We start from the raw sequence: 17594 nt of genomic DNA on the forward strand, positions 1-17594 counted from the left end.
GTGCCTGGCACCTGAAAACAGGCATCCTGAACAGAATCAAACATACCCAGCATTCAAAATCCAGCTCACTTCTCTTCGACTTTACTAGAAAAGCTACAAATTCATATTTTTTGTCCCCTGAGGTGTTTTTAAATTGCTCTTGTTCTCACTTTATTGCTATTATTCCTTTTTGTTTGTTCTTTTGTGAGTTTGTAGAGTTTACAGAAAGAGGTTGTAATGATGGAGAGGTTGTTTTTATGGTTGTTTCCCGGCACTCCAGGGATGGGTGTTATGTACATAAAATCAGCATTATAATTACAATTAATATTAAAAAGAAGAGCAGTAAGAGTGATGATAATAATAATACAGCAATGAAGTTTGTGTTGCTTGCTAAGCATGGTGAGCTTCATGCGCTGGACCGTGAACCTCTTCAGGAGCAAAAGCAGTCCAAATTCCTACGTTGCATCTTAAATTCAGCAGAGCGATGGTTTCATGATAGAGATATGGCAGCTGAGACCTGCAGGCTTCATCTCACGTAGGCGAAGAAACCCTCGGAGAGCCTTCCCTGTGCCAGGGTGACTTTGTCTTGGGGTAGATGCATCTGAGCCATTGGCTGCTTCTGGGTGAGCTGGATGCACCTGGGTGGGATGGATGCATCTGGAGGGGTTGGACTTGCAACTGCTCATGCCTTAAATATTGGAAATACTCAGGAAGAGCTACATGAGTGTTTGAGGAAAGGAGCCCTCGCTTCTCCCTGGAGACAGAACTTCCAGCGTGGAAGAGATGGAGCGAAAGGTCGCTTCCCATCTTTCATTATTGTTTGATGCCTATCCCTCATCCTGATAAAGCCAAAGAGCTGAAAGGTTTGACTTGTTTCTCGTGGGTGCTGACACAGCAGAGTGTATATCAGGAAAAGACCTGACATTTGATGTGGCTTTATCGTTGGCAGGCAGGCAAAGAAAATGGATAAATTAATCACCTTTTCCCTCCGTCTGTCATAGGCTTTTTTCCTCCCTGGGGAGGAAAGGGTTTCCAGTTTGTCTTGGCTTTTCGAAGTGTGACACTCTTGCATTTGCCAGCCTCTGGAATGCCTAAGTCATCGAAATGCCAAGGGTGGAGGGCAATGGCAATACTATTTATAACACAGCCACAAACCTGGTTTTCAGGCCTCTCTGGTCTCTTTGAAAGGTGCCCAGAGATTTCCAGCCAATCTTTCCATTTCGTGACTCATTCTATATTTCTCATTTCTTATTTACATTTTACTCAGTCATGATATCTCTGATTTCCCTGCATCTGGTGGAAACCTGTGGAGTTAGAGGCAAGTTTGATGGCCTGAAGAAGGTGGTCAAAAATTTGTCACTGAGTTGCCTAACTTTGCCACTGCAGCAGCCATTTTTGCATGGCTTTCGGGACAAAACTTCATTACGAGTTCATCACAGGGGCTCACTTGCTTTCCAGTGAGTGAATTTAAAAGGAAATTCACATTAATAAGTCTGTCTTTTTGTTGTTGTTGTTGTTTCCGGGTAGCATTCCAGGGATCAGTCTGACTTTCCAAGAGTTTTAAAGTAAAGCTCTAGTGTTTGAAAAAGAAAAATCAAATCTGTATTTTTTCTTCCCTGGTGAAAAATAAAAAAGACAAGACATTTAAGCAATCTCTTTCTGTCCAAAACCTCCAAGCCCATACAACTCTGTGAACATTTAAAGAGGTTTTTCTTTTCACTGTTGTAATGGACCTGTGGTTGTCACCTCCAAGAGGTTGTTAGCATGGAACTTTTTTACACATGTATCATGGTGTTCAATGGTTCTTTATACGGCATGTTAGCTCCGTCGCTGTGTTTGTAAAAGACTTGCTATGACATCTCAGTGTTTTCAACAACACCATCATTGTTTCTAGGACATTTTGGGGTCTGAGTCTGTTCAGGGCATGTGCAGCTTTTCAGATGCTTTGGAATCTGGTTCAGGTTGTAGCTTCCATGATGCAGGCTTCAAATCTACATCCATCTACTCTTTTTTTATTTGCTACCATTCCCTTGTGCCACAGCTTGGTAAGTGCGATTTGAGGAAGGGTCTTAGACAACCTCACTGTGTCTGGGATGGATTAGAAATCATGCAGCACGTCACTGATTTGTTTTATTTTGGTTTTATCTCCAGCACAGCGATGCAGTCCATGACCTGCTCCTGGACTTTATCACGTGGGTTGGCATCCTGCTCTCCCTGGTCTGCCTCCTGATCTGCATCTTCACCTTCTGCTTCTTCCGGGGGCTGCAGAGCGACCGCAACACCATCCACAAGAACTTGTGCATCAGCCTCTTTGTAGCCGAACTCCTCTTCCTCATCGGCATCAACAGGACCGACCAGCCGGTAAGAGGCAAAAAACACTTCCTGCTTCCACCACAGGCTCTCACCTCGGTGGGATATTTGCCCATGTAGTGAGATGGATTCCAGCGCTGCCATAGTTCCACACCTGAGTCCTCACAGGATTTGGCCCCAGGTTGTAGACTGGGAGTCAAATGCTGGCGCCTGCTGTGATTTCAGAGGCTGTGTGTGCATGGTTTGTAAATAACGTGTGTATGTTTAGTAAGCAAGTTGTAAAAATGTGTTTATACATTTTTGTATGTTTATTGGCCAGATCGTGTAAATACCTGCCTTTGTGTCTTTGAACGTAATTTACATATGCAGAGATGTGTCCATTTTAGAATAGTTCACACACATTTTCCAAGCACAAAAGAAGGTCTTTCTCTGGAAAAGGGAAGACAAGAACTCCCTCATTCTCATTAAACCTCCCACTAAGGGTAATCCTGACTGTTGCATTAATTCAGCACAATACAAACACCTTCCCTCACTCTTCTACATCCACCTGCAGATCGCCTGTGCTGTCTTTGCTGCCCTCCTGCACTTCTTCTTCCTGGCGGCTTTCACCTGGATGTTCCTGGAGGGCGTGCAGCTCTACATCATGCTGGTGGAAGTTTTCGAGAGTGAACACTCCCGGAGGAAATATTTCTATTTGGTCGGCTACGGCATGCCGGCGCTGATCGTGGCCGTGTCGGCGGCGGTGGATTACCGGAGCTACGGCACGGACAAAGTGTGAGTGGATCTTGGCATGGCTCTGACCCAGGGAGGAGCGATGGGAGAGGGGAGGAGGAAGGGAAGAGAAGAAATTTTTGACACTGAGGATGGTAAAACCCTGGCCCAGGTTGCCCAGAGCAGTGGTGGATGCCCCATCCCTGGAGACATCCCAGGGCAGGCTGGACAGGGCTCTGAGCAACCTGATCTGGGTGAAGATGTCCCTGCTCATGCCAGGGGGTTGGACTGTATGAGTTTAGAAGGTCCTTTCCAACACAAACTCTTCCATGATTCTAAGAGCTTAGACACCAAGCAAGGCTTGTGTAGTCAGAGCTTAGCCAGGAGGCAAACCTTGCCTTATCTCTGCATATCCAACACTGTCTGTGATGGTACAGGACAAATTCCCCTCTATGAAACTATTTGCAAAGGTATTTTCTTGGGGAAATCCCTCAAGGAAAATTTTATCACATCATTGCTTGCCATCAACTGTCCCAAGTCTCAATTTGGTTCTGTATCAGCAAGGTCAGTCTTCTCTGCACAAAGAGTATTTCTCATTTGGATGATGAACCACTGCTTTCTTCTTCCTCTTTAAGTGTTCTATGATGCTAACAGATCCTGCAAGCAAAATAGGCAGTGATTGTGGAGTGCATTTGACTCTCTGCAAATAAGAACAGCTACACCATTTATCATTACAAATATTCTGAACTGGTTTCAACATAGCTGAAGTTGGTATCAAAGCATAATTCAGATGATTGTGCAACACTGTCTAATGGAAAACAAAGAGAAAATCAAGCCTTTGATTTTCTTTGCAGGATTTGTTACAATAGCACTAATAATATGTTTTTATTGACTTTTTTTTTTCTTTCCCTTGTCAGGCTGCTTTCTCCCTGTCATTTTAACTGGGTGAAGGGCTCCATCTGAACACATACGTAGCTATGAACTGGTGGTGTTTTTAAAGCTCTTTTTTAACATAAGTCAGGTCAGGCTATGGCAGCAGTTGGTATTCTGTTAAATCCAAATGCAAAATTTTTTGCCTCAAAAACTTATTGGCTTATATGCCCCTGATTCTGTGCCAGTAAACTCTCCTTCCTCACAGGATAAAGTAGTATTTTTAGTGATTAAACATGTGTATACAATATTTTGCAAATAAATATTTACAGAGATTTGCAGAGCTGAAAACATTTATAATCTCCAATTCCAGAGTGCACAATTTTATCACGTTCTCATAGTGGAAAATAAAAAACACACAATATTTTTTTTAGAACTATCATGCTCCATCTGGTTGATGGATGATGATGTATTTTTCTGTGTAATATTATTAGAAGAGTAGAACTGATTAGAATTTGTAGTGAACTATATGCCAGGCATACATAATTTGATTGCAAGAAGTTGCTCAGTTTTGCCGGCTTTTGTAAAACATCCTCTGGAATATATTACTTGCCTCCCTCCATTATTTATTGCATTTGTTCAAGCAGGACTTATGGGGCTGTTAGTGTTATTTGTTTTTTGCCTAGCATTTGCTGCCACCATTCATACATCTCAGGATGATTTGCTTTGACACCCGTTGGAGGGTTTCTGGATTTCTTTTTGCTTTCTAAATCCAGCCCTCCTGTAGCACATGCCTAGATCACACAGTGGTTGTTGATTTCTATTTGTTTGTGGTTTTGTTTATTTTTTTTGTTTGTTTTCGTTGGGTTGTTTTGATTTTTGTTGTTTGTTTGTTTGTTTGTTTTTTCTTGTCACTTGGTATTTGTGATTTTCTGAAGCATCCCATGTTCATGTATTAATATTGGCATTTTGGAGTAGCTGCCCAGTAAATATACTCTCTTGTCCTTAATTATTCCAAGTTTTGGCACTGATCCTTTTAAAGTTGTTTTTTTTTTTTGTTTTAGAGCACTTCAAACCACCCATATTAGGAGATTTAGGCTAAATAATTTGCCTTTATAACCGAGCAGCATCATCCCATTCAGGCCAGCTGGAACTATTCACGCGAGCGAGCTGAGCCGTGTTTGGCCCTTTCCCCCCAATAAAGCAGAAATGTTGTGTCTCACCTCGTAATTCCTAAAGTATAGATGCAAACCAGGAAGCCCCATGGCAGACAGTGGGGTCCTCCAACATTGCTGAAGTGATTCTGGTGAGGCTCACGTGAACTTCCAAGTGACCATTTCTTAAGGGGTAGGTCTGCTGAGTCTTAAATGGCCACAGCTCAAAAGCAGCTACACTTCGAATGACTCAGGGTATTCTATAGGATGTACTCGTAGGTATATTCTTCCACTGGTGATCCAATTCATTGTGCCAGGAATCTATTTTTTCCCCCCCTCTCTTTCCCCTTTTTGCTATGCTTTAAAGCAGAATATCAACGGTAAGCAATCTAGCTGTCAGAAAGCAAAATGCAAGCTCGCTGTGCGTACACAGCCCTTGAGTCCATCCACCAGCCGCCAACATTTTATGCATGTTAATCTTGCTCAGAAAATAGCTTCTCTAACGATGTGGTCTGTCTTGGGTGGCTCTGTTGAACTTGTTTTATTTTCAGTCTTCGGAGGAAGACATGTGAGCGATGCAGATACTGGAACTTATATTACAGGTCTTGTGCGTACATATTTATGGCACCCAAACTAGGAGGGTGTGTGTGGGTGTGTGTGTGTGTAAACAAACAAACAAAACCCCAAACAAAACAAAAACCAACCAATCAAAAGAACCAAAACAAAAAAACCACTAAGCTCTCCTGAACACAACGATATGTTTAGGGCTCTTCAAATGTTATGGTCCAATGGCAGCTTATTATTGTTTATTGTTTATACTTCATGCACACCAAGTGATAGTTTAGTATTTGATTTCTCTTCATGCAGAAAATAGAGCAAACTCTTCGTAGTCTTTACGACTTGGGAAAAGCTTTATATGAATATAGGGGCTTGTCACTGTGACAAAGGAGGAAATTAAAAAGGAAAGGAAAGCACTGGTAGGAGCACTGAATTCTTTTGGAAGAAGGCATGAGGTTTGGAGCAACATAGCTCACATCCGCGGGCTTTGGTATTATCCACTCGACTTGTTTAATAAACGGCAGCGAAGTCTCGACTCGTAATGCAGCCCAAGATTAGCAACTTTGGGAAACAAGTTGCTTGATTGCTTCCTTGTTTCCAGGAGCTCATTTATGCAGCTCGTTGCACATGTGGGTTTTCTTTTTTTGTCTTTTAAGGAGAAAAAAAAGCTCAGTGTGGGACTTGTCTGATTAGCAATTTACAGCACTGCAATGGAATTGGCAGGGTGCCCGTGTTTTGATGTTTTTGGTGCTTGTTTGCATTTTTAATGAGATATGACTTGAACGGGCTCAAAGTTGCATCTTTTCCTGATGACCAGAAAAAAAAGGCTTTTAAAAATCTAGAGTCATTCCCACAGCTTACCGTACAGTTGCCCAAGAACAAGTGTCATACAGTTTCATAGAAAGGTGATTTTTGTATTCAAACAAACAAACAAAAAAATGACATTCACCTTTTTTAAGGCACGCAGTGAGGTGGAAAAAAAAAGAGAGGGCTTATGTCTTTCCCCTTCCCTGCGCTTTCCAAGAGCTGGCTTGGTCGTCTTGCTGAAGGAAAACCAAGTTGCTTGGCAATTAAAATACACTGTGCGACAGGGGCTGGGGGATTTGTTGGATGTTAAACTGGCCAAAATAAAAAAAGTTCGAAGTGTTTTCATTTAAGAAAAAAACAAAACACAAAACAAAAAAACAAAAAAAACCTGAGTCATTTCCCACACACTAGCACTTTTTATTATCAGTAGAAAAAAGTTGTGCAGCTGCCTATTCCCTGATTTATATGTGACAGCTGAAGCACGAGTACCAGTTATATTTTTTTTCCTGGGGGATGGAGTAGGTATAAAGTCTGAAATACCATGTAATGTGTGAGCTGCTGCCGGCTGGGCGTCTTTCTTTAGGGATGCGGGGAGGACTTTTTCCAGGGACTTCATTATCCTTGAAACCTCTATTCCTTTGTCAAATCTGGTGGCAATTCAGATGTTATTATGGATGAAACACAGATGTCATGGTCACATAAAACTTCTTCTGTAGGAAATCAGGCTCTGCTAGTTTCTAGTCACTTGTGTTGGTCCATTGCCAGCTGCATCTAAATCACCTGCATCTTTAGCAGCTACAGAGGGGACCAGAATTCCCCACAATCTCCCCGAAAACCTCTCAGTTTGCCACTCGCATGAAGATTTTGATGCTGTCACGTGAATATTTGGGATGCAGAGTGGCAGAGGCAGTTCAGGAGTAATGGTCATGGAAGCAACCGCCTTTTGATCAGTGACAAATAGAGGTACAACCGTAAATATCGGTACAGCTTCCAGACTGCCGAGACCTGTAAAAACATTCAGCATGTGTGCTAGAGCCATCATTGATGAGAATTTGTATCTCTTCCACCATGATAAATGCATGTATGCAGTTCCAGTCACTTACCTAATTATGCAATTCCATCAGATGTTTAATGTAAGAGTGGTTTTATGCTTTCTCAGTCCTCTGCATGTAAACAGAGCTGTGATTTCCAAGCATTGCAAACACAAGAAGATATTATTATTTTAAACATTGTGTGAAACTTTCTTAGAATTTATATTTGTGTGTCTTGTAACCAGTCACTTCCCATTTTATCTTCCTGTCACCTGGAATGAACTAGGAATTGAAATGTAATTTCCCAGGGGCCTTAAAAAATGTAGGGAATATTAAATGCAGTCAAAATTAAGCAATTAATAATTTAGTTATAGGCCATGAATCAACTTCATGCGATAGCGCAGACCACATGCAACCCTCAAAACGTTAGTGGAAACAAAACACTCTAGAGGTTCAGGGAAATAAAACACTTGAAAGGGGAAGTTGCTAAACCTAATTAAACCCTTAGCCTTCTGATATCAAGATCCTGCTTCCTATTTGCACCAAATTTGCTCCGATCTGCTTACTGGAAAAATGTCATTTTGCTTGACATTAGACAGACAGCTTGCATTGCGTCAGAGCTGGAAAGAGGAGCTTAAAGTGAAAAAGTGGCTCCATGGATGCCCATCAGAGCCCTTCCTTAAAAAAAAAACAAAACTAAATACAGTTTTAAGTTTGTTTTTTTTCCAATGGATGCAGCAAACTTTAGCAACTAGGCCATGTGTCCTTTTCCCCCTACTCCCTCCAGAAGCAATTATCAAGAGTGCTGTCAGAAATTGGGCACATAATTCACCATTTAAATGAACAAGCAATGTAATATTTCCTGTCTCCCACCAGCGTGTTTTGCAGCTCACATTCTTCTTTGCCGCTCGCTCAACTCTTGATGTATGTACTGGGCGCAGTCCTTGAATTGCCTCCTCTCCTCTGTTTCATTACAGATGTTGGCTCCGACTTGACACCTACTTCATTTGGAGCTTTATAGGACCCGCGACCTTGATAATTATGGTAAGAACTCCTAATTAACTACTTCATCTCTCGGGTCAAGAAATAAAACTTTTTGCTGTTTCTTTCCTCTTTCTCTTGGATTTACACAGATTAATTTGAGAAAGGCATGTTCTTCTTTGACCCCACCTGGCACAAGTAATTAGACCCTCGTTATCAGCGGCTCCTGGCATTGCGAAATGCTTGATGAGAATGTGCGCTTGCAGAGTTTGGTTTGTGCCATTAGACACTGAGAAGTGTCAAACTGATTGCAATGCCACTCACTTTTTAACTTCAGACCAAAGCTTTGCATCCATGGTGCAAAAAAAGAGAAATCTGGGCTGGGGAGAATAAAATAAACTGGATGAGAGATTTGATGGGGGTTTTTGCTCTCTGGCAGCTCATGCGTTAGCACGTTGCCAGTGGATCAGCTCACACAGCAACAAGGTAGAGAACCCGACTTCAAAGCAGCTGGGGTTTTCTTATGCTTTAATCGCTCCAATATGGCTTAAATAAACCATTCTTTGTTTGGAATAGGCTACAGTTTGTCTAAGGCAGCAAACCAGGCACCTCCGCTTCAATGCAGACATTGTCCCGGCTTCTCCTGCAACCGTCCACGTTGGAGAGAGAGCCCTGCCACCAGCTACAACTATGTTTTGTTTTGTTTTGTTTTTTCCCCTTAATCAATGCATTCATAAAAAGATATCTTCCATTTTTGATTATGTCTCAAAGCCTGGCCTGGGCTTTTGGAGAACTGCTTTCCAGGAACTGCCAGCCTTGTTAAGACTAAGGTGTTGAAATACCATCTTCTCTTTTACAGAACAAATCAAACTCCTGTTTCTTTTTTATTTTTCAGCTTCGCATTGTGGTAAGCATCTTCAGCAGTCGTGATTTCCCTGCCCCGCTCTCCCATGACACTGTATTTAAAAAGATATATTTGCAGAAAAAGATGCTTTTTTTGCTTCATTACAATGGAGACAACTGAGCAAGATGTTTGGCGTTACTTGTTATGATGGTACTGTCAGACACAGAAAAGCCATTACAGCAAATGTTTTTAATTTTCCATAATGTCATTTGTAGCGCTGCAGTCGCTGTTGGAACCAGGCCTGTGTCGCTAACATACGTGGGGCCATGGCTTCAGTGACGCTGTGGCACTGCCGCTCCCACCGTCTACCAGCTAGCTCACATTTTAAAACGCTTGGCAACTTCCTGCAATTTGACTGCTATAAAAACATAGCAAGAGCTGATTTCCTACAGCAACTCATCTGTTACGGAGAAGAAGCTGACTCTCCCCGTTGTGTTTTGACATGTCACGTAACCTTTTTTTTCCCCCCCTCATTGCAGCTGAATGTCATCTTTCTGGGGATCGCACTCTATAAAATGTTCCATCATACTGCCATACTGAAACCCGAATCTGGATGTCTTGACAATATCAAGTAAGTGGTTGTCTTTTTTTTAACTTTATTTTTCTCTACGTCTTTCTATACTTTGCTGTTAATGGTCCTGTTCCTCTCTGAGAAGCGTACGGGGGAACCGACTATGCCAGCAGCAGTGATAACCAAGGACAATACGCTGGGCTGTGGCACCACAAACTGGTTTCTCATGGGCACCAGCATGTGGCTGATGATCAAGGAGGGACTCCGCTGTCACTAGAGTTCAGTCAATGCCCATGGTGGCATTTTCCGTTCAATTTTGCATGAAGAAAGCAAAGTTGGCGTTTGCTGTCCTTGAAGCAGGTAACCTCCTAGTCCCTCTACATAAAAGGAAATTATGCCCAATAATTACTGGCTAATTATCACAGTCTCTACAGGGAAAGTGCTGAAATCGTTGATCATTACTATTTCTCTGTGCTCAGAGGGCGGCAGCTTTCCTTCTTTGCTGTTTATTTTGGCCCCTGACAGATTTAATGACCCAAATTCTCCCCAGAATCTGATTAATTGCAGCAAAGTTACTGGGAATTTACTCGGGAGTGCCTACATCAGAGGATGCTCTTGCCAGACAAGGCACATTTAACTCTTGCGCTTGCTTAACATCGAAGCCCAGGCATATTGCCATCTAGCAAGCTGCCTCGTTATATTGATAGAGTATTACTCTTCATCAGTGTCTGTTTATTTGAGTACCTCTGGCTTTAATTGCTCACTTCAAAAATACAAGTGGGATTTCAGGTGCAGCACATGATAAGATGGGGAGCCTGCTAATTAATAAAACCATCTCATGAACTTCAGGAGGAGGAAATTGTTGGGAGTCAGCAGTTTACTGGAAGTTGCATGTCCTTTCTGTTCCATGGTGCAAGGGGACCTTGTACCGGGACCGGTGCCCGGACAAACACAGGGGACCTCAGTGGGGTCAGGGACCTGCAGGATGTTTATTGGCTGTGTCCATCCCTGCCCAGGTTGGTGTAAGATGAAATCGGAGGAGCAGTCTCTCCTGGATGTCCAGGACCGATCCCAACATGATAGTCTTTCATTCGGTGGATTCTTGGATGAGGAGTTAAAGGAATGGTACATTTAATAACACTTACTAAGATGACTACTCATCATGCATTCGTCCTATGGGATTACTTGCTGAGAACAGTCTTTTTAAGGTTACCCACACCAACTCTGTCTAGAAAGCCTTGCAGTATGACATTTAAATTAAAAACCGGGGGGGAAAAAAAACACCGAAGCCCTTACAGTTAAATCGGAGATAATCATTGTCCACTGAATAATCTTGCTTGTGCTAATCTCTAGCAATTTATACAACCAGTTATGTCAATTATAATGTTGTTGTGAAATATTTTATAGGTTCTTTGGCAGATGAGTGCCTATTCCTGATTTGACTTCATTAAAATGTTTTGAAAACACAAGCAATTCAAATACTTTTTAAGTATGTTGCTGATATCATTCCAAACACGTTGCTTCATTATGAATTGTTTTCTTATGCTTGATAAAATAAGATAAGCATAATATAAACTCGGGAAGACCCCAGACTCACTCTCTGAAGTTTGTCAAAACAATTTCAGAAGGGACTTGAATGTAATTTATGAATACCTGAGCAGGATGAAGTTAAGTCTCTAAATCAAGGGCATGTGTTGTCTCAATAACGGATCTGCTTGAGTTAGGAGAAGGCGCAGATTTTTAACAGAGAAGGGAAGTCACCTTGGAAAGAGCTTTCCCAGGGATGCTAGGGGTTTGCAATCTCTGGAAATCTTTTAGGTAAGATCATAATCTTTTAGGTAAGATTGTAGTCTTCTTCTAGGTGAGATCATGGTCTTCTTCCAAAGTCCTCAGCTCTAACTCAGTTGCAAAATGTGGATGTGGCGCAAGCAACTCTGGGATAAAATGCCACGGGCCATGTTATTCCAGAGTTGACCAAGAAGATCCTTGCTGAGCTGGCTCTCAGCATGGTCCCAGGGCCTTGCATCTCATCTTATTGGCTCGATAAAACGACCCAAGGGGCAAGGGCCCCTTGCTGCCATCTGCGTGTGACAGCTTTATGGAGCTGAATGGGAGTTTGTTCTCCCAGTTCATTTCCTAGCACTGCTCTGTGTTAGGCTGTGGTGAAGCTCGTGCAACATAAATCCTGAGCCTGTTCAACAACAGCAAAATACTCAATTCCCTCTGGCAACATAAAAATAAAGGCCATAAAATATTTTAATAGGCTGTTAATAAGCGCCCCTGCAATCTGGTGCTTGCCTATGTCACTTTCAAGGTTAGAAATACATTATGAAGTATAGAAAAGAGAGCCAAATAACTCCACTTAAATTAATGAACTTGATAAGGGATCACATGTCACCTGGGATACCTTTAATTACTGCACCAACAGTAAAGCCATTCAAACGGCATTGCCTGAACCAGATGCTGTGCGGCTGCAAGATTTGTAGGCACTGGACAAAGTTGTAAAAATAAACTTCCTGAACCTTCAGGAACAGTCCCTGTATTATTGTGCCAGCGTGGGGAGTCTGACATTCCCATGGTGGAGTGCTGGATACTCAGGGGTTACCCAGCATGAGATTTGATGAGCAGAGAGCTGGTTTCCTACGTTAACTTTGCTGGCTCAGTCCAGCACTTTGGAGAGGGATAAATCTGTGGCTGTTGTTCCGTGACCACATCTGTAGGCTGTTCCCCCTGTGCCAAGAGCATCCTCCGTTTTGGCAGGTTGGTCTTGAGCTGAATTTAGTGGGTTGTGCCTGCCAAGGCAGAGAGGTTCATGCTCTAGTCCCGATTTTTAAGCTCGTGTACATGGGATATGTTGTTCAGAGCTGCAAGAGTTTCTGTGCCAGGAGGGCAGAACAGCTCTCATTTCACAACAGGTACCATCACCAGGAGCAGCATGCTTTTACCTGCAACCTTTTGAAAATAATCAGTTCGATTTATTTCTTCAACACATGTAAACAGAAATTTTAAGCATTCACCCAGGTGGGGACAGGGATCTGAGCAACCTGATCTGGGTGAAGATGTCCCTACTCATGGCAGGGGGTTGGACTGGATGAGCTTTGCAGGTCCCTTCAACCCAAACTATTCTGTGATTCTGTGATCTTTCAAGCCAGAGATTTCACCAGCTTTTTGGTGCTGTGCTGTTTGCATTATTAGCCTGTGGGGTGCGAGTGACAAGCATCTTGGTGCTGGTATTGATGTGCTCTGGGTAGCAGATGTCTCCTCATGAGAATTTGTTACCAGCTGGAATACTTCAGAGCAGCTGTGAGACCGTTTTACCAGAGGTTGCTGCCATGTGGGGCGATTTCTGGAGTCAAGCAGATCAAAGTCTCTCTCCTTCGTGCTTTTCCGTTGTGCCGATTAGACGTTGGATGTGTGAAATGTCTCAGACTGTCAGAGACAGGAGCACGCTGACTGTTTTTTTATATTCACATTCCTGCAGAAAGCCTTATGTGACAAAGGAAAATTGATCTATGTGTGAATTAGCCCAGCGTGGTTCTCCAGTTTGCCATCCATCACGTCCTTTCAGGGTGGTCGGGCACGTCCCGTGGCTGCTCACGGTCCTCACACACCAGGTTTTCATCTGCTGTGTGCCAGATGCTGCAGCACGATGAGCCTTCTGCACATTTACAAAGGCTTTAATGGCCATTCCCTAAGAAAAAACACGGGGTTTTGGATGAACCCTGTCCCCCAACAACTTTTTGTTGTGTAGTTGTGCAGTGCTTGTTCTGCAGCTGTTTAGATGCTGCTCATTCGAGTCGTTGGGGTGTTAATAAAGGGAAAAAAGATGAGGACAGACTTTTTAGCAGGGCCTGTTGTGATACAGCAAGGGGTGATGGATTTAGGCTGGACAAGAGGAAGAAATTTTTGACCCTGAGGGTGGTGAGACCCAGCCTGGGTTGCCCAGAGAGGAGGTGGATGCCCCATCCCTGGAGACATCCAAGGCCAGGCTGGACGGGGCTCTGAGCAACCTGATCTGGGTGAAGATGTCCATGCTCATGGCCAGGGATAAACTCTAAAGGTCCCTTCCAACCCAGACCATTCTGTGATCGTAAATCCAGGTACACTCTTGACCATATGTACTGACAGCAGGGTCTTTGCCATAGCTGCCAAACGTGGTTGCAGACCCAGCAGAAAGAAGCCAGGAGGTGGAGGACTTTGTTGGTTTGTGTCTCTTTTTGTCCCATTTTATCACCTTACAGTTTTATCCAGGGCATATCTTGGCCACTTGGATGCTCTTTAGAAAGTACAACTTGTGGAGACCTTTTCCAAGCAGAGCCTGTCAGGCTGTAGTCCTGGATTTGCTGGAAAGGCTCAGCCAGTGCAATAGAAACCCACCTGAAAGTCATCCTGGAAATTTAATTTTCTTTCTTGCAGACAGAAACTTAGCTGGGAGCTTCTTTTGTTGCTAAAGAGGCACTGTTAATTAGAGGCCTTATGATAGTTTAATCCTGGCATTAGTCGGTGTGGTTTTGTTGCAGCTTTCTTCCCTCTTTTGAAAACCTGTTCCCATCCCTTCTTCTGCAACAATAGGATAAGCAGTGTTTCCAAAACCTGAAATTCCCTGGACAAAAAAGTATTACATTTATTCTAACTGTGCAGGAGATAATGTTTTTTAGGTATTGTGGCCGGATTCACAGGAACACACGCTGAAATCCTATTAAGGGGGACTATGCAGAAGTGTCCTGCATTGCAGCCCTCAGAAATCAATCCCCAAATGACCAAAACAAGCCCCCTCAGCCTTGCTGCCCACTGTGGGAGCTCTAAATGGTCTGGGGCTAAAGGCACACAGCCCAGATTTAATGGACAAATATTTAAAAATGAATTTTCTATTCAGTTTCTGACTTGCAGAAAGCTGATTTGTCTCATCTGGCTTGGGTGATTATTTTCTCTCTCCTAAATTTGTCATGCAGTAAAAAGCCCCATTTCTCATCTGATAATTGTCCTCAGAAGACATTACAGCTGGACATAGGCTTACAGACAGGAAAACAAGCTGGGGTGTGGGGAAATACCTATTTCTGTGTGTCCAGGAGCACAGGGAAAAGCAGGTTAACCTCACCCACTGTTTGACCTGAAAATGCTGGTTATTAAGAGAGAAAGACACTTATGCTACATGTCTGAAGTGGGTGTTTGGTGGCTGGCAGGGCACACTTTTGCAGGACATTGCAGGATTTCTGGAAGCACAGAGCTCTGTTGATGCCACTTAAATTTTACAGCAAGGCTTACATCGATAGACCTTTTTTTTTTGCCTTTTTTTTTTTTTTTCCTCAAATTAAACAAAACTCGCACCCTACTCTTTTTTTTTTTTTCCTCCTCCATACAAGTCTCTTGCTCACAGGTTTATGGAGATAAATCTGAGAATGTGCAACCCAAAAGCTAAAATTAGGAGCTAAAAGCAAAGCCTCAACGTTCATTATTACTATATAAAACCTCGCAAAGCCAAATCCAGGCTCTTTTAGGGGGGCTGGCCCAGGCTGGGGGCACAAAACTAAGAAGCCCATTTTGAAAACGTGCCTCCCGTACAAATCATTGCCATTATCCTGCTCTCCCCATATGTTGTATGGGTGTAAGTGATTATCTGCTCATTTTCTTGCTTCAACATATGTATTTTATTTCAAGAGACATGACTAATGCCAGCCCCCAGATTAGCTTCTTGTTTCAGTCCTGTGGGTTTTCTTAACTCGTAAAAAACTCCTCAGATTTAGGTAGAAAATTGAAAACAAAGGTTAAACAGAACTTCCAGAAATCATCCGCAGGAATGTTTAAGTGAAATCCTTGATTTAACACAGCAGTATTTTGCTGGCAGGAGCAGAGGTTTGCCAGTCTCCTTTTATTTACTCAGCTGATGGAAATGCAGAAAAAGTAAACATTCTGAGTTTGGTGCAGTGAAAATTGAGTTAGATTTTTGAAAATGCAATATTTCATCCCCTTTGGTAGGAAGAACTGACTTTACCGATGCAGAACAATAATTTTAGTGGGTGTCATTTTACTAAGGCAAATTAATTCATCCTTTCTTCTAGCCATTTTAAAAACAAGTGAAATTAGGGAGGTAGTAGGATATTTTTTTTATTTTTTTATTGGGATTTATTCAACTCACCCATCAGTTTCGAGATATTTTTGTTTAATCATAAAACACTGCAACTTGGAAATAGTTTGTGATGCCAAAGGGTCTGGAACTGAATCACTCGGAGTGGGCACAAAATGAAGTATTTGCAAGCTTTCCACTAAGAAAAGATACAGCACACTTGTGTTTTGCCTGGGTGTGGAGCTTGTGAGTGCCTTGGAGGCAGAAAACCTGAATATATTTAAAAAAAAAAAAAAATCAATCAATGGTTATTGATTTGAGAGAGTGTTCTGGAAGATATTAAATACCTCAAGTCTTTCTGTGAACCCATAAATCATGATTATTGTTTTAAAAGGCCATACATTTTAAGTCTTTTGTCAGCAAGCCTTGCTGCTGCTATTTGTATAATACAAATGTGTCTAAAGGCTTCACTGAATCCACATGGTATGGAAACAATCAGATACGTGGTTACACATTAGTGTGGTTGGAATAATCATGGCGTGCCTCTGTGAAGTGAGGAGGAAGGAAATGAACACGGTAGGCAATTCTGAGGGTAATTAATTACTTACAGAAAATGAGATGAGCTTAGCAGAATTGCTCTTTCCAATTGCAATAATTAAGAACAAATCTCAGAAAGCGGGCCGTGACTTCCCTGGCCAAGTTGAGGGGGAAAGAGATGATGCTTTGCCTTTGACAGAAAAAAATCAGATGTAGGTCGCCCCGAATCCTGGACTTGGGCATCATCAAGGGAGTTTTGACCTCATTTGTCTGGGTAACATTTTCAGAGCTCCTGGTGCAACTTAGAATCTGTAGAAAATCTCCCTTACGGGAGGAGACAGGACCCCCTGACCTTTCCAGATCATCAAGGGATGGAAAGCCAGGGCTTGCTTGCTGAGAGGCCACCTGGTCACAAAGGTCTTCAGGGGACTGGCCACCTCCTCTCCAAGAGGCCACAGGAGCCCAAAAAGCCAAGACTTGGAGATGATGCCTTGGGAAGCCATAGGATGAACACCAGCAGACTAACTAAGACCATCGGGAAGACTTCTGGCTTTGTGCCAGTGACACCATAACTCAATCATGAAATGCCAAAGCAAAAATCCTTTAAGCACTCTTTTATTGCTCGCCATCGATTTTTTTTGCCACGAAGACCCTCTTGCCCTAATTAGCAATGAAACCGTTTGCTTTACCAGGGGAGTGCTGGACTTCCCAACTCCTTCCTGGAGATTTGCAGCAGTTCGATAAATCAATTTTTTCTAATCCCTGAAATTAAAAAAAAAAAAAGGGAGGGGGGGCAGAAAATAAAACAAACATCCCTACTGCCTTATATTGGCAACACAATAACACACTCTATTTTGTGTCTCTCGTGCTCACCTGCAGGAAGCGTCTGTCTCCCTGCTTTATTTGTTCCCTGTTAAAATAAATTCCGTGCATCTTTCCAAATGCTTTAGAGGGAGCACATCATCCATCTATTTTTATTTGGGTTTCATCACCCGTAACAGCTACTAATGGTCCTGTGTACTCACTTGGCCTTTTTTGCTCACTAGCAATCCAGTTGTTGCAAATCTGCATACACAGAAGTGGTTTGCACCATGAAATATTAAGGTACAGATTGTCTGTGCCCCTGTGTTTGGTTATCGGTGTATGTTCTGGCAATTCGGTCACCTTGTGTCAAAAA

At 42.6% G+C, this 17594-nt stretch overlaps 1 protein-coding gene across 3 annotated transcripts in view; it reads left to right on the top strand.

Moving 5' to 3' along the window:
- The window catches only part of ADGRL3 (adhesion G protein-coupled receptor L3), a 238747-nt gene that overhangs the window by 189541 nt on the left and 31612 nt on the right, over positions 1-17594 (top strand). For all 3 annotated transcript variants that reach the window (XM_082051084.1, XM_082051082.1, XM_082051083.1), the window contains 4 exons: positions 2131-2340; positions 2843-3063; positions 8398-8464; positions 9785-9876. In XM_082051084.1, coding sequence (XP_081907210.1) covers positions 2131-2340; positions 2843-3063; positions 8398-8464; positions 9785-9876 — 590 coding nt within the window. The remainder of the gene's footprint in view (positions 1-2130; positions 2341-2842; positions 3064-8397; positions 8465-9784; positions 9877-17594) is intronic.

This window comes from Streptopelia decaocto (genome assembly GCF_964273445.1).
Source record: "Streptopelia decaocto genome assembly, chromosome: 4".
NCBI classification, from domain to species: Eukaryota; Metazoa; Chordata; class Aves; order Columbiformes; family Columbidae; genus Streptopelia; species Streptopelia decaocto.